The 25,137-nt window shown below is 38.6% G+C and overlaps 2 protein-coding genes across 15 annotated transcripts in view; both read left to right on the top strand.

Annotated features, from left to right (window-relative positions):
- gphnb (gephyrin b) overlaps nt 1–2,353 on the top strand; it is a 110,874-nt gene extending 108,521 nt beyond the window's left edge. For 5 of the 14 annotated variants that reach the window (XM_082506290.1, XM_082506292.1, XM_082506289.1 and 2 more), the window contains 2 exons: nt 405–501; nt 998–2,352. In XM_082506290.1, the coding sequence (XP_082362416.1) occupies nt 405–501; nt 998–1,131 (231 nt within the window). In that variant the 3' untranslated portion in view covers nt 1,132–2,352. Of the gene's footprint in view, nt 1–404; nt 502–997 lie in introns of those variants that run through there. The other 9 variants (XM_082506285.1, XM_082506284.1, XM_082506296.1 and 6 more) reach the window with 4 other exon arrangements.
- A 2,935-nt stretch (nt 2,354–5,288) lies between these two features.
- On the top strand, nt 5,289–24,594 carry pals1b (protein associated with LIN7 1, MAGUK p55 family member b). The gene is made up of 14 exons (XM_082504438.1): nt 5,289–5,530; nt 8,234–8,715; nt 10,722–10,930; nt 13,756–13,833; nt 16,569–16,688; nt 17,532–17,693; nt 18,932–19,009; nt 19,102–19,285; nt 20,650–20,718; nt 20,802–20,873; nt 21,435–21,596; nt 21,972–22,174; nt 22,442–22,552; nt 23,623–24,594. Exons 2-14 carry the CDS (start codon nt 8,388–8,390, stop codon nt 23,797–23,799), a joined length of 1,953 nt encoding a protein of 650 aa, XP_082360564.1. The 5' UTR covers nt 5,289–5,530; nt 8,234–8,387; the 3' UTR covers nt 23,800–24,594.
- The last annotated feature ends 543 nt before the right edge of the window (nt 24,595–25,137 follow it).

The following is a 25,137-nucleotide window of genomic DNA, read 5'->3' as shown; positions in this document are numbered from 1 at the left end:
ATTCAACTTCTGGGACTTGGTTGAAAATTAAAAGACATGCTAAATAAACATGAAGTGTGACTGAGTCCAAAAGCTTGTCCAGACCAGAGTGCACAGGAAAGTCGGAAAGAAAGTCATGCATGTTTTAGATTGTGGCTTTCATCAGCATCTTTAGCATTTTGTAATCAGTGTACGTGAACATCTGAACTCAAGCAAGACTCCTGTTGTGACTTTTGTCTTTGTGGTTCCAGGTAACAGTAACATGAGAGCCAGATGGATTCCAAGAAATTGTCTGAAAGCAAATTTTGCATTTTTTTCTCCACTACATTGGGTGTATCCTCTTCAATTTCATACTTCAAGCACAGTGGTGATTAAAAAAGGGTGATGCAGCATTAGAATTTATGTTGTGTGTTTCTTCGCTCTAGTTGTCTTGTGATGTGAAGCTGGACCCTCGCCCTGAATACCACCGCTGCATTTTGACATGGCATCACCAGGAGCCTCTGCCGTGGGCACAGAGCACAGGTATAAAACCAGCATCTGTGGGGGGAAAATAACATTTGAGCACAATGATAAAATAACACTCATAGGTGTGGTTAGTTTTATAGTGATTTACAAAAATTGTGTTGTTTTTTTAAACATAAGTGCAATCATTTAAGAACACCTTAAATTATCAGGACTGACAAGACTGGCAGCAGTTTCTTAGACGAGTTTGAAGATCAGCATTTCGATTCCCAGTCATGTAAACGTGTGATCATTTTGGCCGTTTAGTATTCGTCAGAGTGGAAATAATAAAGAGACTTACCAGTGTTCACAATCTCTATATGGAACACGGAGCAGAAGTAGACATGATTCCATACTAGGCTCGCCTCGGGGTTTCTTTGATTTACTGCAGGTGAAACTACTTCAAATACATGGTTTCTGTAGTTTTTGAATACTAGCCAGTTTGGCAGTGGAAAAAATAAAAACTGCTCTTTTTAACAGCAATTATTGTTTCCCCTCATCATCTTTTCTGATGCAGGGAACCAGGTGAACAGCAGACTGATGAGCATGCGCAGTGCTAACGGGCTCCTGATGCTACCTCCGAAAACAGAGCAATACGTGGAGCTGCACAAGGGCGAGGTGGTCGACGTCATGGTCATCGGCCGGCTATGATGTCATAACGGAGGGACGGAGAAACGGCGTCACATAGCGAGGGAATGGGTGGTTCACGGTGCATGTCCACATATCATTGACTATTCTGTAATATGCAACGGCACAGCTAGTTTTTATTGATTTGGATAACGTTGAGGTATAGTCAACATCTTGATCACAACCTAGATACATATGAAAAAACTAATTTAAAAAGATTATAGTATTTCAAACAAAGAAAATATAACTTTTAATGAAAAAAATCTAATTATAAAAAGAGATTTATTCTGTAATATATTATTATGATTATTCTTATTATTATTATCATTATTCTTATTATTATCATTATTATATTAAGGCAACTTTGTTCCTTTCATTGCAATTGCTTTGTGTGTTCAATGCTAGACCTTATCTATAGCAGTAGCATTTTAATAGACAGCTGTAGGTGCCTGCCAGGACAAAAAAAAGAAAAAAAAAGAAAATTATTATTTTCTCATCTTTAGTGGGAAAAAAAAATACTCTGTTTTATGAAAATAAAGAAAACACAGAGGAAGGCTCCAGATTCCCCACGGTGCTCAGCTAAGAGGAAGAGGGGGGGCACATAAAGGCCACTTCCTCTTTGGAGTGCCCATCAAGGTGACACTTCTGTTTTTCTCTCATTAGTATGCATCATAATGGCTTCACAAAGAGCTTTGCTTGTTGTTTATCTTGTGAGTCTTGTTTATGTGCGCAGTGCCAAATGCCTGGGCAAGGAAGAGGCGGTGTCGGGGAGGGTGGGGAGGGGGGGGGGCACACCCCAGTCGGCCCAGGACCCTAAAGCTTCCTTATATTCATGGTGACCGGGTGTAAACTCCGTCCCAAACCCCACCATGAGCGAGCTGAACCTGGGAAAAATAATCTTTTATTTGATCAACTATTTAAGAAAAAAAAAATGAAAGAAAAGAAACAGCTTCTTTAAGTGCTGACAGCCTTTTTAACCAACTTCACAAAAAATGTACAGAAAAAAATAAGAATCATATTGTACAGATATATGTGACCAGCACTCCTAAGGAAATTATTAAGCAATGAGGAGACATTGAACAACGCTGTACTATAACATTTTCTGTAATGAAATGAAACTGATGAAAGAGACTACGAAAATAAAATCCTTGATCATTATGTAAAAAAAACAAGTTCTTGTTGGGTTTCCTTTTTTTTTTAAATAAAATATATCTAATGAAAAAGCAGTGAATTTCTTCATTGGGGCTAAAAGTAGCGTGAAGGTTAGAGGAGTGTATGAATGAATCAAGAGTTTACCAGCCTTAACAATCACTGATCATAACAAGAGGGACTCAGTGAATACAGTTATTAAATATGGATTTGACTAAATGTTCAAGAAAAATCACAATTTCTGTTTATTTTTTTGGTTTGTGACTTTTAACTTAAAGGGTCCAAAGAATTTCAGCTTTCCGCTATTTTACAGTTTTTCTATCCCTTTATTTTTCTCATCCTCCTTAGGAGTAGCATGTAAAGTTGTTAAAACTAGGGTCTGTTTTTTAATACTGAACTAATGTGGTTTCATTTATATGACTTTGAATGGACATTGCTGTGCAAAAGTTTTGAGTCATTGCTCATTTCTTAAGATTTTACTTCCAAGGAGCCAGACTTCTTGTAGTGGTCTTGAGCAATAGTTCTTCAGGCTTTCTGAGGGGCTTTCAAAGTCTTTCTTCGGACACTGGCTGATTTTTCCTTCTTTAAGCTACTTAACTCTGACCTGTAAATCATTCAACAATATCACACCTAACTCGAGAGATGAACCAGTGTTGTGGCTACACATATCAGAAAACTTATCAAGGAACCAATTTTAAATTGTATCTTTAGGCACGTCGTTACTAGCAGCCTGTCACAAGAAAAGATTTATTTATTTCCATTTCTTTACTTGAATCTACAAAAAAATGACATAAAGAAGAGGAAAAAAATCTAACACAACCTAAGAGAAGCATGTAGACCTTCAGTGTATCCATCTGCAGTTCACTATCCATCTTGTCTTGAGGTCTTGTTTGATGCATAACTGGATAGTCAGTCATGGCTTGGTTTACCCAAAGCCCAGACCTCAAAATTATTGAAGCAGTGTGGGATCATCTCAACAGAGAAAAGAACAAAAGGCACTGAAATTCCAAAAGAGAGGTTTGAATGTCCTTCAAGAAGCCCGAAAAGCTATTCCTGAAGACTACTTAAAGAAATTCTAAGAGAGTTTGCTGATCTGAGTGGATACTAATGGAAAACAGGCTTAAGAGAGGCTGTGGTGAGAAATAAAAGTGATCATACCAAATATTGACTTTCAAGCTCATTAGAATTATACCAACTTGGTTTTGCCTCAATGCATTTCCATGTATGTTTGCGCATGTTTCAATAAATCACTGCATCTGTTTCCCATTTTCTTAGCATATATAGAAAAAAATAGAGATGGTTTGAGATTTTTTCACAGTTTAACGGTTTTTACACTGTTAATTTTTTTTTATTTATTTTTGTGGTTACTTTTTTAGTACTTCTTTTACTCACTGCTCCTTAGATAAACATGAAAAAATCAGTTGCATTGGAAGAGCCTAGGAGGTTTTAACTGTCTATCTTTCTAGGGAAGCTAAGTATTTAAGAATTGGGAACTGGCAGAAGGGAGCCTAACAAGGAAAAGAGGTTAAGCACAAAAGTGTCAGAAAGGATTAACCAAATAGAAAGTACGGCTAGAAAAGGCAGCTCCTGGCTTCAGTGGAGATATTTCTTAGGCAGCTTGAGATTAGACAGTTTCTCTTCTTCTCAGCAAGGTAAAATGACAGTAGATCCAATTAGCTTGCAATGAATAATAGTACTGTGACAAGAACTTAGTTAAAGTCATCAGTGTGGATGTGTGTAAAATGTGTTGAATGTAAGAGGATAAGAGTGAAGATGACGGCAGGAATAATGGCGCTTTCTTCATACCCTCAAGTGCAATGACTGTGTTTATTCATTAGAAGATATACATAAGTGTCTAGTTTTTGTAAATACATTCAACTAAATTAGGCCATTTAGATTAAAAAAACAAATGAAAGGATTTATGATCAGTCAAAGCCTCTCTGAAGATACTAAGTTGTTGTTTGAACCTTTTGAAAAAGCTTATAGAAAGTAATATTATTATTAGGAGGAGAATAAGGCAGTCCTCCAAGTGTGATGCAGCTTCCTCTGTGATCTTCAGTCATAATTTTATACACGCTTCCTTAAAATTCACTGTGATATTTTGTGATCTGTGGATGTGCTGTCATTAATTCCGTTTTATACTACTTTATACTTTGGAGGTAATTATGCCACTTTTACTTCACTAAAATAAAGACAGGTTAATTTACAGTTAGCTTGGACTTTTAGAGCACATTTTCAAGAAATGTAGTCACAAAATAAATTATATAGCGCTTAGAACTAACTTGACTTTTACAGGCTGCGGCATTAAAGTAACGCTCACACGCTAGTCTGCGAAGAATCATATGAATGATGTTTCATATGTACTCAGACCCGCTGGTCACTTTTTTTTAGCTACATCTGTTCAGTTTCTTGTTTATGCAAATATCGTATTACTCAATCACATGGGAGAAACCACATTTAGGCATTTAGACGTGGTCAAGCCTGCTGAGGTTAAAACCTTGTATAGGATTGGGCAAGAAATGAAGCATTATTTGCGAGTTTCCAATACGAATTTGGAAGAATTTAAAAATACAGTGCTCTAAAGGATATTTTCTCAAAGTGAGTGTTTTCTGAAACTATCCAGTTTTATTTCTGTTTATATTCTAAAGGGTTTCACTTTTTTTTCATTTATAGTGTGAATTATTAAAAATAAATGCATTTCTTTCCCTAACTGTTGACATTTTGTGATCTATCATGTGATTAAAAGATATTGATCTTATCTTTAATGTAAGAACAAAATGAAACAGTAATTTAGAACCTTGCTTTTCTGTCATGCAGTCTGCACATTTGCACACAAGTTGTATGTATAAACACAGCATTTCAGCAAAGAAAACAAAATTAACCTTACTGTTGATTCCACGACTTTTAACAGGGATTTTATGGGGGAAATTTTCACTCTTACTCACTGCGTCACTGATCTAATCGGCTTCAAGTACATGGTGCAGTTCGGCAGATTGGGGGTCATCGCGTGCCTGACAGGGAGGGGGCGCTGTGGGGCGCAAGTGTTGCCACGGAGACGACTCAAAACAACAAGCGCAGTTCCACAGCAATGGCCACAAGTGTTCCCGACTGTGCCCGGACAAAACTCACAGCAGCGGCTGAACATGGTTCTGTGAAGACCGGGAGACACGTCTTCCTTATCCTGCTCGTACTTGTGTGAACAAATCACACGTTTTCTGAGCGACGGACAGTAAAATAATACGAAAATCTCATCCACTTCGCTCTTTTTAAAGCGGTAAGTACACCGAGTTTGTTGCGGGACAGTTACCGTTAAGCTACGCAGTTAGCGGTACCATGCTACTAAGCTAAGTTCCTTGCTATTGTTACGTTAGCTGATTAAAAATCCAATTTTACACTTTTAAATTAGGACCGCTGCTTATTCTAAGCGGATGTGGTACTGCTTTGTAGAAATGTGCTGCTACTTTTTAAAAGTTGTACGAAGCTACAAATTAATGTTTCAACCCAATAAGTAATATTTAGACACTAACTCCTTACAATTTGCCTGTTCCAGCTATCATGTCATATTTATCATATTCATATTTTCAGTGAATTATGGATACTATGAACTGAAACTCATTTATTTTATTTTATTTCTACCTTTGTTACTAACAAGACAGTTGGTGTCTCATTGGGAATAGAAAGTAAATTACAAGTGCTTTAAGATTCACTGTGCAAATTTTAAAGTTACCAATTAACTAAGAAGCATTTTTGTGTCTTTATTTGCCTTTATTAGACATTTCACAGTATCTACTGTTATGCTGGAATGGTACAAGCCCATTTCCCATGTTTACTAGTTATTATGAAATCATTTGTAAGGCCATATAAAGAGAAACTGGCCGAGAAAAAGCATGCCAGTGTAGGGTGCTATCCGCATTTTACAGTGAGTTGTAATACCTTATCCTCGGAGCAGGCTTTAACACTTTTGTTGCAAAATTATTATGTGCACCATGTTCACTTGACAAACATTTTTCAGGACTTTTAAACTGCTCTCAGTAAGTAAATGACATACATGACAAATATTCCAGGACTTGCTCAAAGCTAATTTCGGGGTGATAAGTTTAATGGAGCCATAGTCTGAAAAACTAGGAATTCAGGGTGATTCACGATAACGTTTCCTATTTATTTGTGTGTGGTCATGGGATGTCCTCCTTCATGATGTTATTTTGTAAGGGTTTTATATGTTTGGTGTTCCACTGTCACCTAAATCTTTTAGTAGGTAGGTGAGCTGATTTGAGCCATTTATCGCTGTCTAATTTGGCATCAGTATTTATTTTCCCAGAAATATTTAATCCCTTGAGCAAATATCTAACTGGAACCAGTTTTTTTTTTGTTTGTATTGTCTTACTTGCTTATGTTTAGGTGGGTGGGTGAGTGGGTCTGTGTGCGTGTGTGCACATTCATGCTCAGTCTTCCACACAGGTATCCTGTCCCCTCCCAGCATATTCCCACTTCTGCTGTGGCCACCAAGCTAGGATGAGATCCCATGCTTAATTAAGCCCTTGGGAACAGATGGTACGCTGGCAGTCTTTGCTGTTTGTCAGCAGTACATCGCCACTCTAAACACAGCTAAATGCTTCCATGAGGGAGGGTTTTGAGAGACAAGACTGCCAGCCGTAATTAGCTTTGAGAAGTAGGTAAAAGGGGGGGGGAGGGGGGATTGCCATGTAGTGATGGGTGACGTGAGTATATGACTTACTACAAAAGAGAGGTGGCATTCAGCAACAGTTTTTGTTTATATTTATTTTATTGTTGCATGTAAAGGTTGTCTTAACTGCAAAGCCTTTGCAATAAGGTCAGGTGAAAGCTTTCAAAATCAAGCTTTTAATCCTGAAATGTATTTAAGCCATAGCTGGCTGTATTAGCTATTCCACAATATGGTATTTACACAAACACATTATGTAAGAAATGAAGACATGGTTTTGGCTTTCTACATGTCCTGTTATAAAACACTTTCACTACTCACTTATTGAAAGTTTTTTGGGGGGTTTTCTCATGAATTGACCAAAGCTTCATGTCTGCTGTACTACCAGAATCAAATGAGTGCATGTTACGTCCTTAAAAGTAAATAAAGTAGCAGTTACTATATACATGTATGTAATCGAATAATGGGCACCCATACATACAATAGAGTTGATTAAGTTTTTCAGGTGAGCAATTAGGGATAAGTGTAAACAAGAAAATGGCTGGATGGAGCTGCACTCAAGGGATTTTAATTGACTAAGGTTAAAAAGCCTTTCCTGTTAGGAGTTAGATTAGTGGTGAGACTGATGAGAGGACGTGGGAGCCGGTGCTGGCACTGATCAACAGGCAACACAAAGTTTCAGCATGACTGAAATTTTGCAATGTGAGTCATTTGAGACGTTAAAGAACTTCAACATGACAAGTCTAGGCTGCTGAAACATCACAGATTCAGTATGAGGTTTACATGCCTGAGCAAGTTTTTTAGTAACACAGTTATTCAGGTTCAGACGGCAACTTCTGAAACTGCTACTTAGTAGTAGCAGAAAACAGTCCTATAACATATTCGCTTTACTGCAAAGTTAAGGTGAAGGGAAAACAATTTGAGAAACTAAGTAGGAAATCTTTGCATATTTAGTTTGAAAATAGGTCTAAATGATAAATTAATATTAAATAGTGTGTTTAAATCATAGTTTATATTACATGATCATAGACTACATTAATAAGGCTTGCAAATGTTTCTATGGGTGTATTTTATTTCAAGTGTGAACAAATAAATGCTGAGAGCATATAACAACAACAACAAGAAACAAATCATTTATTTATAAATTAAGTGACACTCTTTTTAATTTACAATCTGTAAAATTATAGAAAAAGTAAATGTGCTGGCAGCAAAGACCTCAAAGATATTTTAGAATTAAGCATGTAAACACTTAGAGGAAGTGTTTTAAACCTTTGAAACTTTCTGTTTGAATTTCAGGATGACAAATTACAGAAAAAGGGAAAAGGACTACATCTTCCACTGCTTCAGTATGGCCCCTGAGTTGAGCAGTCTCAGCATCAGTCCCTCCTAACACTCCAGCAGATCTCAGGAAACACTGGAGTGCTTTGAGCGGTACACTGCTGCAGCAGGGATGATCACATCCCATATGAACGGTTATGTGCAAGAGGCCTCAGGCCTGATCAAGAGCCACAGGGAGAGGGCCGTGGACTGTCCAGGGGATGAAAGCAGCCTTGTCAAATCTCCACAGTGCAGTGCCCACATGGAGAGGATCCAGCATTACCAAGAGGAGCTGAGAAAAAGGAGGGAAGAGGACAGCAGGTTGAAGCATGAAATTGACCTCAACTCTTCCCTAAGGCTCAAGAAGCTGTCGCAGAACCCTAAAGTGGGCATTGACAATCCCACCTTTGAGGGAAAGGAAAAGGCCACCAAAGACACATGTTCCCTGGATTCTGTAGTCGGTGAGTTAACAGGTGTGAAGTGAGAGATTGCAGTGAGGAAGACATGCCTGAAAGAATGGGATGTATGCATACTTAAGAAAAAATTTGGTAAAACAGAAAGAGTCAAACTAGTGACTAAACAGTGAAAGGGTAAATTGAAAGATGTTACTAAAGATGGTTGGTTTGGTGGCACTGATGTCCAGTTTCCACTGATTAGTTGAACCTATCCATCCATTCTCTTCCACTTATCCATTTCAGGGTTGCAGGGTACCTATCCCAGCTACCATAGGGTGCGTGATTAGCTGAACCCAGCACAAAATTCATCATCATTATCATCATCATCATTTATTTATATAGCACTTTAAAAATACACCTGGTAGACCAAAGTGCTGTACAATACAAATATAAATATAGTACCGGTAATAAAATAACAGAAACCAGAAATAGCAATAAAATTAATAAAAAAATAAAAAATTCAGCATTCCAGGAAAAAAAATGTTGTTAGAAGAAGAGTGGATAAACTTTCTTTTTCTTTTTTAACAGCCCTCTGTATCTTTAGCACCATTATTTACATCCATACAATATTGATTGTAAATAAGGTTAGCACGTTGTTAAAGCAGGCCATACAAAAGGCGTCATACGTTTTGTTAAGAGCACACCACTATGGATCAACATGTTTTTTGTTTGTTTATGTTGAAAAAAGTGTCTTTGTTATATTTTCTATACAGTTTAAGATCATTTAAGGTCATCAGTATATAGCTAGGATGCACTCAGTGATCATGATTTATGTAGTATGAGCCTTATTTTAGTGGGTAAAATACAAATTGTTAAAGTCATTTTTTTCAGCCCATACTCTAATGTATTTATAACAACAACAACAACAGTAGTAATAATAATAATGATAATAAAAATTTTTTTTATCACAGCTGGACAGAAACAGTGTGATTTTCCTGGGAAGTAACTTTTACCGGGTCTTCAGGGTCTTATCTTTTTTTTTTTCACAGACAGTCCCTGTGTACCTTGACCCGTCTAAGACTTTGGTTTGACAGAGCTTTGCTGTGGTATAATAAAATACACACAATATTCTGTAGGATTAGTTAAAAGTTTCTATTATTTCTTTACTATATAAATACTTCAGATGATATTGGTGTCAAGCTACTTTTTAGCACGTTCAGTTATAAAAATCTAATTTCAGTCAGTAGTAAATAATAATAAACATTACTCTAGACTGTAAACTACTTCATGAACGTTGTCCAAGAAAATGTGAAGTGAAAAAAAAAGGATGCCACAAAATGTATTCTTACTATCTTCCATATTAAATCTCCAGTGTAAACACTGTAGCAACTACTGAACTGAAACAAAGGTTGACTAAAAATAAAGACTCATAGATAACTAGTGGCCTGGGAGCAAATTTCTGGACCTCCACAGCAAGATGTCTAATTATTGTTTTGATTTTTGCTCCCAAATGTTTTCTTATGCCATGACTCCTGAAGATTGCACTGCTAATCTTAAAATTTTCTACCTTCTTTTTATATTTTCATTGCACTGAAAGTAAACAACTATTCATTTAGCAGAAGCATACTATGTACAGTATGCGTGGTGGCTTTGCAGCAGAGGTGGCTATTACCTTTGAAAGCAGTGGAGCAAAATCAGCTCTAGTTCCACTAAAATTAAAGTAATTATGCCTCTGAAAATGAAAATATTTTGTACATGACTTAGAAATAACATGTTTTAAGAGCAACAGACAGCTTGTGTGCTGCAGTACTAAGGTTGTAGATCTATGTGTGATATAGCTAGAGATTACCCTGGGCCAAATACAGAATGTGCTAGTGGAAAACTTTGATATACAGGTATAAGACTTAGAATTTAATTGCAGTAAGAAGCTATGCTGCCAGAAAAGTAAACCTAGAAGACAAACAATGAGGAAAATTTTAAACTTAAAGGACTAAAAGCTAAAGTCCTGACTTTTCCTCGGCATTGCCTCTGTACTATTGTTCCCCTACTCACTGTCTGTGATTCTTTCTCAGAGCTGGAGGAGTTGCTGCAGACTCTGAAGTGGGTGCAGCACTGCTTGACTGATGCTCAGAGCCAGCAGGATGTGGAGCTTATAACGCAGCTCCTCACTAAGGAAGACTTCAGGACTGCCTATTCAATATACAGCGCTGTGTCTCAGCAGATGAGTAGAGTCAGTCCCACCTCCCCCCTTACATCACAAGCTCAAGACCTCTGCCTGGAGGTATGTGGGATGATCATTTTCTAGTTGTTTGTTACGGCTGAAACATTGGCAATACTATGTATACAAATATACAATACTATATTTGCAGATGAAGCTGTTCACAGTCTTGCGTTGAGAATAATGAAGCCCTCACTTTAATTATTTGAACCACGTCACAAAACCAGTTTTGTACCTCATTAGTCCAAGGGTGGCCTCTGCAGAGGTTGCATTTTATGCATAAAGGCAAAAAGGCACTCGGGCTGCAATTCCTAATTCCTTGGACCCTTTCAGTTTATATTTGCTTTCAAAGCGCATATGTGAGTAAAGCAACTGAGCAAACTCAGTGAAGCGTGAAAAATCTTTGCTCGAGGTGATGATTAATTCAACAAAGCTGCCCAAAAGACAGCCATGCCAGTCTGAATAATTATGAAATGTAAATTGTCTTGCGGTTAACAAGGTGAGTCAAAACAAAAATGAGGGATATGTGAGATCCAGGTTGCGCATAAAAATTGAGTGAGCTGCCAACAAAAGAGATTCAAGAACGTTAATATGACAATTAGGTTGAAAAGTGGATGATATGACAGGGAAATAAAGGAGGAAGGTGTATTTCAGGTTATTTGTAAATATAAAAAATAATGAGTGTTTTTTAACTAATTTTTTTTATTTTTGATACCTTTCATCGGGTAGTTGCTGTTTTCTATTTAAATAACAGTTTACAGTGCCTGCAGAGCTGCAGTACAGAAGGTGACAGAGAGCAACAAACCAATTCAATCTTTAGGTTTGAGTAGGTGGTAATCTGCCACACCTGAATTCCTTGTTGACAAAACACCAGCTGGTCTCTGCTGAAGCAAAGCAGCAGTAATTGATTTGTGTCCCAGCAGAACTGAGCCTCTGCACACAGTGTTCAAAATAGAGCCTGTCACACAGAACAGACCTTGTAGAAAGACTGAAATTCTGATGTGGTTTGCCATGAAACACATAGAAGCTCTGTATATCTGTGGCAAGTTACACCCACAATAGGCACTTCATTAGGATTAGTGTCAACTTGTGATAGGTGTAACATGAAAGAATGTAATGGAGACTTTTCAGGACATCGTTCAGTGTGATGTTTAGCTGATGGCTAGATGTGTAATAGTACAACTTGTGTCAACAAAACAGACTGTGAGCTGTGTAGAGTTCATTCAAAGGCCAGCAAGCAGCACTGCAACAGAATTGCTATTCCAGTCATGACAGGAGTGGTTTGAAGATAAAGAGGCTGGGTGTGATGATCTGTTTTGCCTCACGCACACAGCACATTGTCTTCCCTTCCCTTTCTTGTGTACAGTAAATCAGTGTGCGCACCCATCCGCCGGGCCAGCTCCCGAAGCGCTTATCAGTGCATTAAAGTTTGAGCTGCAGCATGTCTAAACTAAGTGGCTGTTCTGTGTGACACTCACTTTGACCACTGGGTAAACTAATCTCTCGGCAGCCCTTGATGCTGGCTGAGCAGTGCAGCGCACTGCGGGAAGGAAGCCAGGATCTGGGCAGCCAGAAAAAGAAACTCCAGCAGCTTACAGCAGCGTGGGCCGCGGCGCCGCACCACTAAGGGGGGGGGAGGGAAAGTGCGTCACCTTGTTAGTGAGAGCTTTGATTAGTGTAACGGATGAACTAAGCTCCAAACAAGAGAAGAAGGGGAAGAAACAGAAGGCCAAAATAATTAGCGATTATTCATGAAGAGTCCAAAGCCACAGCCACTGCATTGTTTCATGAAATTACAACACAAGAGCCAAAGGATTAAAATGGCACAGAGAGAAAGAGAGGAAAGAAAGAAAACCGGAACATTTTTTGACAGGCTGGAAATCGACCAGAATTTTGACATGCTGCCGTTCAGATCGGGGATTTTCCAGTCCCCAGTGCTTGTTAAATTTGGTGAAACACAAAGTTCGCACATTATAAACACAGGATGAAACTTGCATTTAACAAGACTGTATGTAGAGCAGTTTTCTGCACGGAATTCGAACTCCTGCTGTGAGTTACATGAGCGGTTCCAAATTAACTCTGTGTGAGGGACCTATGTTTGTGTGCACTTTGAAAGATATACTTTTTCCCCCCCAAATGTTTGGAAATTCTTGTGTTATACATAGATCACTTCAAAAATGTTATTTGTCTTGCAGTTTTCTTGGAAAACGTTTCTTCCATGCCACAGGCTTGTTACCAGAATGTGCCACTAGCATGGTTTTTATGGTGTACGTGGGTTTAGGATGGGAACAGTTTAGCATCTAAACTTCATATAGATATTTACAGTATGTACGTTTTGGTACCCAGACAGCAAAACAAGTGAGGGTCACAAGATGAAAGAGCTACATTTGTAAAATATGATACAACAGGGCAGATTCAGAAAATAATGTCCATGACAATGGTGATAAAGTCATTAGTTGAAACCTTTCATGCACATTTTACTTATATATTATTCATCATAGCGTTCTACTCCTATGCATAAAAAGTTAGACCCCTTAGCTGTACAGTAAGGAGAAGACCATGGAACTATCAAGTGTTTGCTTTCAGATGTTAAAGTGTGAAAGAAGAACTAACCTTGTAAAGTTAGTAAATAGGATACATAATTATCCTTGAGGTCTACATTTGATATCTGTTAATTTGATAAAGGGGGATTTAACTTTCTAATTTTACTTGGATTCTTGTGACTTATTAGATGACTTAAAAGTCATGTTATAAAAGATTAAGAGGTTGATTGTCCCTATTGTGTTAAACGTTTTTAATTAGCCGTTGACAGTTTGTTCTGACTTGATGCACTGTTTATAGCTCTTGACAGAATTATTTTACTGTGGTGTGTCTCTGTTTCTCTTCAGGTACAGAAGATTCTCCAGTCCAGCCAACATAAGGAGGGTTTAGAGCTCAGAGCTCTGCTCACCAATCCTCATCTCCAGGTCAGAGATCAGCCTCCCAGCCATGACCTCTCCTTACCTGCAATTTTATTATAAGGCAGCACCATTGAGGCCGAGAAAGCTTGCAGAACCTTTTGGGCCAACTCATTTATTTAGTTAATATTCTGATAATTGCACAACTGGAAATATAATTAATGTTTTACTGGACTCTTTCCAAAAGGCTAATTGTTTTTCTTGCACCTTCCACTAGGATGTCAGAGGTCCTAGTGGAAGTATAGAATATGCCAATAAACCATAAGACTTGGCTGCCTACCAGCTCAGAGACAGTTGGACAGTTTTACATCTCTGTTGCTGTCATGTGCACTTTATTAGAAGGTGAAATAGGGCCCTTTCTCTTGAATGAAAGATATAGAGGTCAGGCTCTCCATCATTACAGCCACAGGGTTATGAAATGGATGGAATTTACTGTTTTGATCAAGGACACTTGGCCAGGGCGGATGGTTATTAAAGACCTTAAATCCTCTATGACATATTAATTCTAAAACTCTTATTTTTAGGTGTTATTCAGGTTGTGTGTGTGTCAGGCTTTTTTTCAAAATCAACTTGTTCCTCAAGCAGTTTAAATTAGCCATTTGGTGTGTTGTTCATCCACCTCCTTTAAATTAATTTTTTTAATGAAATTATTTTTTTAATAAAGGTTGTGAAAAATTAGGTTTGTTATGCTAGTTTATTTTTTACACATTTTTACTGAGCACAACCATAAGTTTTAATATAGATGTGTAGTGTTGTTGAAGCAGTAGTGTTTTGGTGAGCTTTCCTGCAAGGAGTACAAACACTGAGCTCAAGCTTTAGCACTTTATGCTCATGTGTCCAAACACTCCCTCCTCCGGTCTGTTCAAGTTGCAGAATATACCATCACTTTCTTTGACATGTCAGTCCTGCCCATCTCCACTCCCACCTGTTTTGAGCCATTCACCAACCCAGTATCCATATGTAGTCTCCAGCGGGGTATTTACTCATCAATCATATTTGCAGGGAGGGATGAGCTCAGAAATTAGATGCCAGCCTCTAACTATGTTTTGCCGCTGTAATAAATCATTTTAAACTGGAGTTGTCTCACTGAAATTAGCACTAATGATGTCAGACAAATTGAATTTGTTTAAAAAAAAAAAAAAGGACCATTCTGGCCCATGCCTACTTGTTATGGAGGGACACTTAAAATTTAAACTTAAATGTGGCAATATGACTTTAGGTATATGTAATTTGTAAATTGGTGAAATGTTATATCTGTCCTTAAATTACGCATATGTAATTTTGAGCAACCTTCTTGTCGGACTGCTTAAAGAGCTTTTTTGTCCACTGTTTGTGACATGGCTACAGTTCAACATAACGAGGTCCGACTTGTCCGTAACCCGTGTAGTAATGACCTGACAGTACACTGCCAAAGGCTGCTGCTGGCCTAGCTGACCAACTGGACAATTAAGATGCTCCTCTCTCATGTGCTGCTTTTTGCATCTTTACAGAAACATTAGCATTGCAGTAGACAAAGGCCACTCCCACAGCTCTGTTTTAAAAGAAAAACAAAATAAAAAAACATTACACGCTTCATTTTGGGTAACCCCTGCAGCATTACATTGGGAGTTTTTGTTTTAAAAAAAATTGGTGTGTCAACGTGAAAAGAACAACAGAAAATGCATTTATTTGATGTTGCGTGACACTCTGCCTTTGTCAGTTTAGACTAAAGTGACTCCTCTGTAGGAAAAAATGAAGTCACATTATCAGGCTGTCATCGTCTATTAGCGAGGCACTAAGGTGAGAAAAGACCCCAGGTGCGTTACTCTGCTATGATTTTTATGGTTGAGGGTCTTGACAGGGGAGCGCCACGGGGTCTGATGTTTGACCCAGATGACCATGTGAAGCATCGCAATCTCCCACCCCCGATGTCGGTTAACCCCTCCACTGAGTTGGAACCGTGTAGCCGGCAGGGGCAGAGTGATGAGATGTGAGTCTGCCTTGTGGCACAGAAATTGGAACAGATTATGTTTGTTTCTCTGCAGGGAGCAGAGGCTCACATGAGTCACCCTGTAGTACAGGTAAACGGCTTCATGTGAAAAACTAATAGAGACATGTGAGAGACGAGCAGGGCCCCCTCAAGTCCCCTTGTCTCCCTCTCATTGTTTTCTGGGACACCGTTTCCTCGGGAGCAGTCCAGCCAAAGGTGTTTGATGATTGATGGCCGTGCATTTTGACTCCTAAATGCAGGGGAGAGTAAGACGGATTGCGTGTATGCCAAAGCTTAGCCCGGCCTCTGCTCTCTCAGGTCCCCTCTGCTGCAGGATAGAGAAACTAATTTGGACCGACGGTTATTAATCGTGGGGTACCGAGCGCTTGTCACATTAAATGAAGTGAAGGAGCAATATCTGTATTATTTCTGGCTTAGAGGTGGGTTTGCAGACTGGTCTTGTTAAAAAAGATTGGGTGGCAGGATGCTTCTGCTTGCAGGTGCATGTCAAAGGGGTCTGGAAACTTGTTTGGTATCACTTCGTCTTTCATCATTTTACATTAAAAAATCACAGCCGTGAAGAATTTGATTAAAACCGTATAAGATTTATGATCATTTTATTTCCCATGTCAACTGCTATAGAACGCAGCATCCTTTGTTTCTCCTCAAGTCCTCATTTATTCCTTTCACACTTTATTTTTGTTCATTACATGTTTGTATATTTCTGCATGATCATACTCTTTCTCTACAATATATGTGTGTGTTTGCATTGCAGGCACTGATGCAGGCCCATGACAGCGTGGCAGTGCAGGAAATGGCAGAGGAAAGTGTGACCCAGTACCTCGGAGAGACGGTTAAATTAGTGCGGCTGGAGAAGGCCAGAGACACTCCACTGGTGAGATGTCATCAATTTTTTTGGTTGTATCTGCAAAGAAAGAATAAGAAACATGGTAACAAGGATAGTCAATCATAATTTATTGCAACACAACCCATAAAAATTAGCTATGTCATAAAAATGCCTCACCTGATTTCATTTTTGCTAGTGTTCCTTCAAGATTATCTCGTCGTATGTCTCTGCGCTGCTTCTTACTTTGAGTTCACTGTCTGAAAGTCTCATTCTGACCAGTTGCACATGTGCATCTGTGATTTCATCATGGATTGTAAACTGCTTACTTTCAGTAGCGTACATCAGCTTCTCTGTCAACCTGACCCTACTTCATCAGTAGAGAAGAGAACAGATACCAGACGGTAGTTTTCAGTTGAGCCTACAATACCACTCCCAAAGGTGGCGCATCATGTTAGGAATGCAAGCAAGGTATACTAATCCTTTTAATATTAAATGTAGAGTTGTACTATAACATCCTTTGGCCTCCGAGGGAGAATAGTTAGCAGAAATTACTTAAGTCATGTCTTCATGCACCAGTACATAGTCATCATTAACTACCTGCCCTAGCGCCCACATATGTTTCTCCTTTGACTCTGGTTTCCTGTGAAATGAGGATGGAATTGGAAGGGTTGTTGCATTCAAACTGTGGAGGAGAATGAATCCCTGTCAGCCTGAGTGTCCCATATCCAATGGGAATGAATTGGAAATGAAAGTGGTGGTCGCATTTCTTTGTATTCACACCCGTTCCTCTCCTTGTGTCTTCAGACTTGTGTCTTTGCTCAATGTAAGGTCTTTTTCTTGTTATGCCATCTGTACAAACTTTGTAAGTGTGTGTCTGTGCGTGGTCATCAGGGTGCAACAGTACGTAATGACATGGACAGTGTGGTGGTGAGCCGTGTTGTAAAGGGCGGAGCAGCAGAGCGGAGTGGCCTCCTCAGTGAAGGAGATGAGATCCTGGAGATCAACGGGATTTCTATCCGTGGGAAACACGTCAATGAAGTCCACGACTTGCTGGTAATTTCAAGTGCTCTTTTATTTTTCATAGCAGTTTGTTTTGTTTTAATAATGGCACAAAGTATTTCAATACGGTGACATGAAAAACTATTTGTCCCATTTCTGATTTCTTTTTTTAAATATTTGTCCCCCATAAATGTTAAATTAATCTTAAACGTCAGCTCATCAAACAGATTTTAAGATCAAAAGTTAATCCAAGTAAGGATTACTAAGTGTGGCTGAATTAAAATAATTCTGCAAAGAAGAAAAGGCAGAAATTCCTCCACAGCAATGTGACTTATTGCCAGTTATTGATTACAGTTCTTGCTGCCAAGGGTGCCGCAACCAGTTAATAAGTGGGCAGATTTTATTTCCCTTAATAAATTAAATAATCAAAAATAAAAACTGCAGTTTGTATTTCTTCAGGTTATCTTTGACTACTATTAACCCTTTAAAGCCAAGCGGATCATATTTGATACATGTGTTTTTGTGAGTTTTTGAGACTTCTACATCATCAGTGTGACTTTTTTTTACCCCAAAAGATGATAGAAATTGCATGACACACTTTTAATTACTAAATTGCGAAAATATTATTTATGTAGCAAATGTTCTTCAAATTAAAACTCACATATGCAGATTTGATATATTTTTATATATTTTGTCTAAAGATTCAACAAACACTCCATTATCAAAAAATTAAAGATTTCTGACAGGTCTCTCATGATTCAGGTTTTAAGGGGTTAAATTTGTTTGATGATCTGAAACATGTAAGTGTGACAAATATGCAAAACAAACCCTAAGAAATCAAGAAGGGGACAAATACTTTTTCATGTTGTAATGAACATTCAGATTGCTGCTGCCTGGACACTTTGTTTGTAACTTTAATGTCACAAAGGGCATCGGGATATATATATAAAACAGGTATCTTACTTGAGATGCTGGTTGCAGTAGGTTTCACTCACAGAGAATATAACTTTAAAAAATGATTATTTCTAAATTGAAATAATAAATGAATATTTCTAAAAGAGTTTTAACATATAATTCTTATTAATAGATAAAATAATGTTACTGCTAAAAAAAATGTTGTTTAGGCAAATTGAATTTCAAGCTGTCATTTAAAAAAGATATGCAAATAATAGTTGTTTGAACTAAGTGTGCTCTCAGAATATAAAATCCATCTCCTAAATTACAAGTAAATGAATAATGTCTCTTCATATTCCTGTTGTGTTCAATTTTTTTGCAATTCATGTTTTCCACAGCAACAAATGCATGGCACTCTGACCTTCCTCCTCATCCCCAGCTCTCAGATTAAACCTGCCCTGCACAGACAGACTGTGGTAAGTATCTTACAGTATGTGGCCGTATGTGCGTGAGATGGCCTGTCTGCATGCGTGCAAGAGTCCTTCACAATGTAAAACCCTGCCCTCAGATGCACGTACGAGCGTACTTTGACTACGACCCGTCTGATGACCCCTTCGTGCCGTGTCGAGAGCTGGGCCTGTCCTTCCAGAAGGGAGATATACTCCATGTCATCAGCCAGGATGACTCCAACTGGTGGCAAGCCTACAGGGATGGAGATGAGGAAAACCAGCCCCTGGCTGGACTCATTCCAGGTAGAAGTCAGACCGGAGCTGAATTTCATTATGAAGTTTATTGCTTAACAAGGACAAATAATAACAGCAAGGACATAATGCTGCATAATATTTACAAATACATATAGTTGTGATGTCATACACACAGCATGGAGTAATAAAAGACATATAACTATATTAAAAACCCCCACATCGTATTATATTTTAAAATATACATGCTGTTTTTTAATACCTTTTGCAATGTACAAGGCTCAAATGTGTAAGAGGAGGAGCAGTAAAATGTTATTTAATGTTAAGCTCCTGTTTTGGTATGAGTAGCTCTTTTTATTTATTCTTTTCTCTTTCCCCTCACACCCCAACCATCCGTGGCAGATGGCTGCCCCTCCCTGAGCCTGGTCCTGTTGGGGGTTTCTTCCTGTTAAGAGGGGGGTTTTTCCTTTCCACCATCGCAAAGTGCTTACTCATAGAGAACGTTTAATTGTTGGGGTTTTCTCCAGAATACTGTAGGGTCTTTGTCTTACAGTATAAAGCACACCGAAGCTTTGTTGTTGTTGTACTTTGGCGCTATATAAATAAAACTTAATTGAATTGTATTTATTTTTGTGGTCAGGTTAAACCGTCGGTCAGTAAGCACAAACAAAATGCTACGTGGAAATGTGTACATTAAGATATGAAATTATATAACTTGGGTAGATTTGTTGATTATTAATCATTACTAGATGTACTGAGTATCATCTATAATGGAAAAGCAACACAAAAAACTGGAGCCCGTATATGGATATATGCAAAGCGAATACTATTTGTGGGGTTACACACTTAAAATTGCCAGAAAGAATAACTGTGACACTGCCTGTAGCGTACACACATAATTAATTCACATCGTGGTAACAACTTTCCAAAATGGCATATTTCTGAGAGATGATACATGAAATAAAATCTTTAATAATTAATGCATGGGCTACATAGGAGAGCTTCTTATAAAATAATGATAAGCCAGTAATGTGCTCGACCCCTTCTAGTAACTGGAAACCCAGTCTCAGAAGAGTACTTGAAAGTGACTAATAGCTAATCTGGCACTACTACCCTGGCAGGAATCAGCATCCATCTGGCACGTCAAGCAGATTAAAGCAAACACCTGAGAATTATTTGTGATTACTTTCTGACCTAGGCCTTGTTGTGGTGGGACGAAAGCGGGCCATCTTTTTGTCTCCCCCTCTTTAGGTAGAGAAAGAAAAACAATAGTAGGCTTGCAAAAGCTTAGGATTTGTAATATTGGTGGTTTCTGGCCACGTAGTAATCGTCCAGTCTAGGCACAAATAATGTTCCAGTATAATATAATTTATATAAATTACTAATAACTGTCTGTACGTTCTCTTTTTTTTTAGGTAAGAGCTTCCAGCAACAGAGAGAGACATTAAAGAAAACTCTAACAGACAGAAGTCGAGAGCAGCAAGGTAAGACGAAGTTAACGTGCTCAGCGTGTTTTAACAGTCTTGTGATAATTTGCCTTTTAAAGCAAATTTCTTTGTAATAACAGGGAAGAATTGGTACCCAAAGAAGAGTAAGAAACAGAGGAAGAAGAGCACGTCACAGTCCAGCAAAAGTACAGGTAAGGCTTTCTTCTCTTGTGTCGCTCTTCAGTGGTTTGAGCAATAATCCCATTTAAAAGTGGGCTCTGGTTACAGTCTTAACCCAGTGTCGCTCTGTCTTTGTCACACGTGAAAGACCACTTCCACACCAGAGCTGACACGTCTCGTCTTTCTCACTTCAGCTTGATCAGACTTGGTGTGTCTCCGGTCAGATTAGTCCTACCCTCACAGACAGGATCAGAGGGCGCACGAACAGGTGACCAGCAGGTGCCTAAATGGCTTGGAGGAACCTGTGCTGTGATTGGCTCACACATAGAAACACAAATATTCACTAAGTAGCACACATACTGTTCTAATGAACCTGATCCACGGCTAAAAGTGGCAGACTGTGTGCCATGAGGGTCAGATATGAAGCACTATGGAAAAAAAACTTTACTCAAACACAGTAAATTTATTGAACTCTTAATCCCATGCATCTTTCTATCCTCCACAGAGAGGTCACAGGTCAGCCCAAGAGCTCAAAGTAATTTGGTATGTAGGTCAGGGATGTTTCAATAACCCCTCCCACGCTGTCTCCTCAGACTACGATGACATCCTGACCTATGAGGAGATGTCGCTCTATCACCAGCCTGCCAACCGCAAACGCCCCATAGCTCTGATCGGCCCAACAAACAGCGGTCACGATGAGCTGCGCCGGAGGCTTCTTTCCATCGAACCTGAGAAGTTTGCTGTCGCTGTTCCACGTAAGTCTCCGCTTGGTCAAAGCAACAGAGCCCAGAGCGAGGCGACGTGAAATGTTAAACACAGACCTCAGATGATGAGCGGAACGTGTTTCTGGTGTTCAGTAAAGAAGTGAAACCATTTAACTTATCACATAATGCACAACTGTTTGTCACACAGATAAATTAAAAAAAAAAAATAGTAATAAAAAAAACATATATATATATATATATATATATATACATATGTATACATACATTTATGTGTGTGTGTGTGTGTGTGTGTGTGTGTATATATATATATATATATATATATATATATATATATATATATATATATAGACAACTTAAAGCTCAGAAAATGTAAAACAGTTATATCTGTCCTTCTTAACGGCTCAGATACAACCAGGAGCCCGAGGATACATGAGCGGAATGGGCGCGAGTACCATTTTGTAACCCGTTCTGCATTTGAAGCCGACTTGGCAACGGGAAAGTTCATTGAATCGGGGGAGTACGAGAAGAACTTGTATGGCACCAGCACAGACTCCGTCCGACACGTCATCAACTCTGGACGCATCTGTCTGCTCTGCCTACACACAAGGGTAAGAGACCTCGTTACTGTCCAGACACTAACATGTTAATTACAAAGCCCGTTAGATCCTTCCTCATCTGTGATCTTAACCACTGTGGCCCTGCCAGAACATAATGACCCCCTTTCATTTCCTCAACATAAGTCTTAATCCTGTCTAAGCCTGATCAAAGCTGAAATAACACATTTGAAGACACCATATTTAATCTGTTTTTTTCCCCTTGTGTTGCTCTTTCCATTCATTTTGTTTCTTTGTGCCTTGATTTTTTTCTTCTGTCAGTCACTGCAAGTCCTGAGATCCTCCAACCTTAAGCCATATGTGATCTTCATAGCTCCTCCTTCTCAGGAGCGACTACGCACCCTGCTGGCCACAGAGGGGAAAACACCAAAGGTAAACGCTGACCAGCTCAGAAAAGAAAACATAGTTCAGGCAGAGCAGGGAATGACCATTATTTACTCACATATATTGCATAAAAACTGGTCTCTAACTCACAGAATCGCCATGAGATAGTAAAACTAGAGGCAAGATGCACACAAACCAAACAAAAGTGAAATTGTGTGTAAACACAAAGGCAGAAAGGGGCATTGTTTCATCAGTCATGGAGAGCAGTACATAGTCCTGTTTATAAATTGCATACACTGTTAGCTCAATTCCCAATCCCAGCTTTAGTCATGAATTAATCTGGGTAATTTTGCTTGTGAAAAAAGACTCTTTAGACCATAAACTCTTAGACAAAACTGTGACTGAAGAAGTAGAGAGAAGGAAAGGTGTTTGGTTTAATGGTCTCAGAAACAACCAAGCCCACACAAACACTTTGCGACTGTTTGTCTGTGAAAAGCGCTTAATTAATAAATAAATTTTACTCACTTTACTAAATAAAATGACATCATCACATCATCGGCTTTTCAAAAGTCTGTCAGCACAGCACCGGTCTTTGAAGTAGTGCTGGCCAAGATGATGATATAAAAATAAAAATAAAAAATGGATCAAAAAACAAAAACAAGATCTCATCCTTTTCATTTATGCGTTAACTTATAGAGAGAAAAGAATTTATAGCATCACCCGAAGAGAAAGGCAAATCAGTTTTATTATTTTATGAAGAACAAAAGGTGATTCCATAATAAAAAAAAATGCCTTTTTTAATTATTTTAAATTTTATCACACTATTTTTGACTTGAACTTCATAACAGACTTACTCTTAAAAAAAAATGTGTGTACACATGGTGTGAAGTACACATGACACATTCTTATAGATCGCAGTTAATATGTGGGGAAAAGTCCCAGGCACGTTTTTTATGTGTGTACACCGTTGTTTAAATGTATTGGATCCCAATTTAGATATAAAAATCAGTAAATAAACATTGCCTCTGTTCATGAAGACTGCTCTTGAGAATGAAGACACGTGATAATAAGAGTCACTACTGCAGTTTCTTGAACTGATGTCCATGTCCTGTGCACAGCCGGACATGCTGAAGGAGGTCATTGAAAAGGCCCGCGAGATGGAGCAAAATTTCAGCCACTACTTTGATGCAACCATCTTGAACGTGGATCCAGACCAGGCTTTCCACGAGCTGCGCAGGATGATAGATAAACTGGACACTGAGCCGCAGTGGGTGCCCACGTCCTGGCTGTGTTAGAGGTCACTGTGTCCCAGCACCATGAGTCGAAGGACGTAAACAGAAGATTGGAGAGTGAAAAACGAACCAGGGACGGTTGGTAAACTGTCACTGGAATTTGACTTGCACATTTTCCTCGATTGTAGAGGAGGTGATCGTTACAGGGATGGACTCAATTTTAATCTTTGATTTTGTTGTCGGTGTGCGTGTGTCTGTTGGTGATTTTTGTTTCTCTGTTGATCTCAGTTTTATGCAAAGTCATTTATCAACAAAATAGAACCATTTCTATTCTATGCTTAATAGTTATTTATAACTGTACATACATATTTTCTAGACCAAAGGATCAAGTGTTTTACTGTTACAGTTTGTGTGTGGGAGTCTTTATGTGTTGGTTTTTAATTGACTCCCTAATGAAGCAGCAGATCAGAAACTCTTTAGGTACCAAACAGAAGAGAAGCATCAGTGCTTTTTGCAGGGCACCGTCTTCCACTCAGAAGTGCAGGAGAGAGATCTGGTGTAATCTGCACAGTTTGGAGTTACTTCCATTGTCAGTATTTGATTTTGTGTCTCATTTTATGATTTTACGCTGTGATAACAAACCACTGTAGCTGGTTGTCGTTACAAACAGTAATGCTGCTAAGTACTGCCGAGTTTCTGGTTTTGTTTTTTTTTTTGTTTTTCTATCAGTATTGATAAGAGCAGTTAGTGTGATTCCAACAAATACTGTATTGATTCTTTGCAGTTCATTTGCAAATTCATAAGCACAATTTTGTGCTCATGAATTGTTAATAAAATAAAACACATGTGAACAAGTCACATATTTTGTCTGGCTTTTATATCAAAGAGAAGGTTTTCTTTTTATCTTTTCTGTAGTTCTGAGTTTCCATTTCAGTTCAGATTCCAGGTTTGGTGGTTTGAGTTTAGCTTTTAATGTTTGAGAATTTTTAGGTTTTGTTTTCAGTGTTAGTTTTATTTTTTTATATGGTTATATTTGGGTATTTGTCAGGACAAGTTAACAATAAAAACCCTGAAAACCATCAATTTCACACCCGAGCCTCAACTCTCGCCGCCTGATACCTGTTACTAGTCTGTGGCCCTGGGGTTGGGGAGCGCTGGTCTAAACCACTAGCTACTTGTCAGAGCCAAGGTATGCAGAAGAGCATCTCCGAATGCACAATTGAACCTTGAAGCAGATGGGTGACAGCAGTAGACTATCAAACCGGCTGCAGCTAAGAACAGGAAGCAATAACCATGTCCATCAAGGCCATCAGGCACGTTTACAAAACAAATTTGACCAAACTGGCAAAAGACTTATCAGCATGCTAGAGTTTTTTTTCTTTCATAAGTTTAGATTGCAGT

This window comes from Aulonocara stuartgranti (genome assembly GCF_965226115.1).
Source record: "Aulonocara stuartgranti genome assembly, chromosome: 15".
In the NCBI taxonomy this organism is placed as follows: Eukaryota; Metazoa; Chordata; class Actinopteri; order Cichliformes; family Cichlidae; genus Aulonocara; species Aulonocara stuartgranti.
This window is presented reverse-complemented; position numbering and strand designations above follow the sequence as displayed.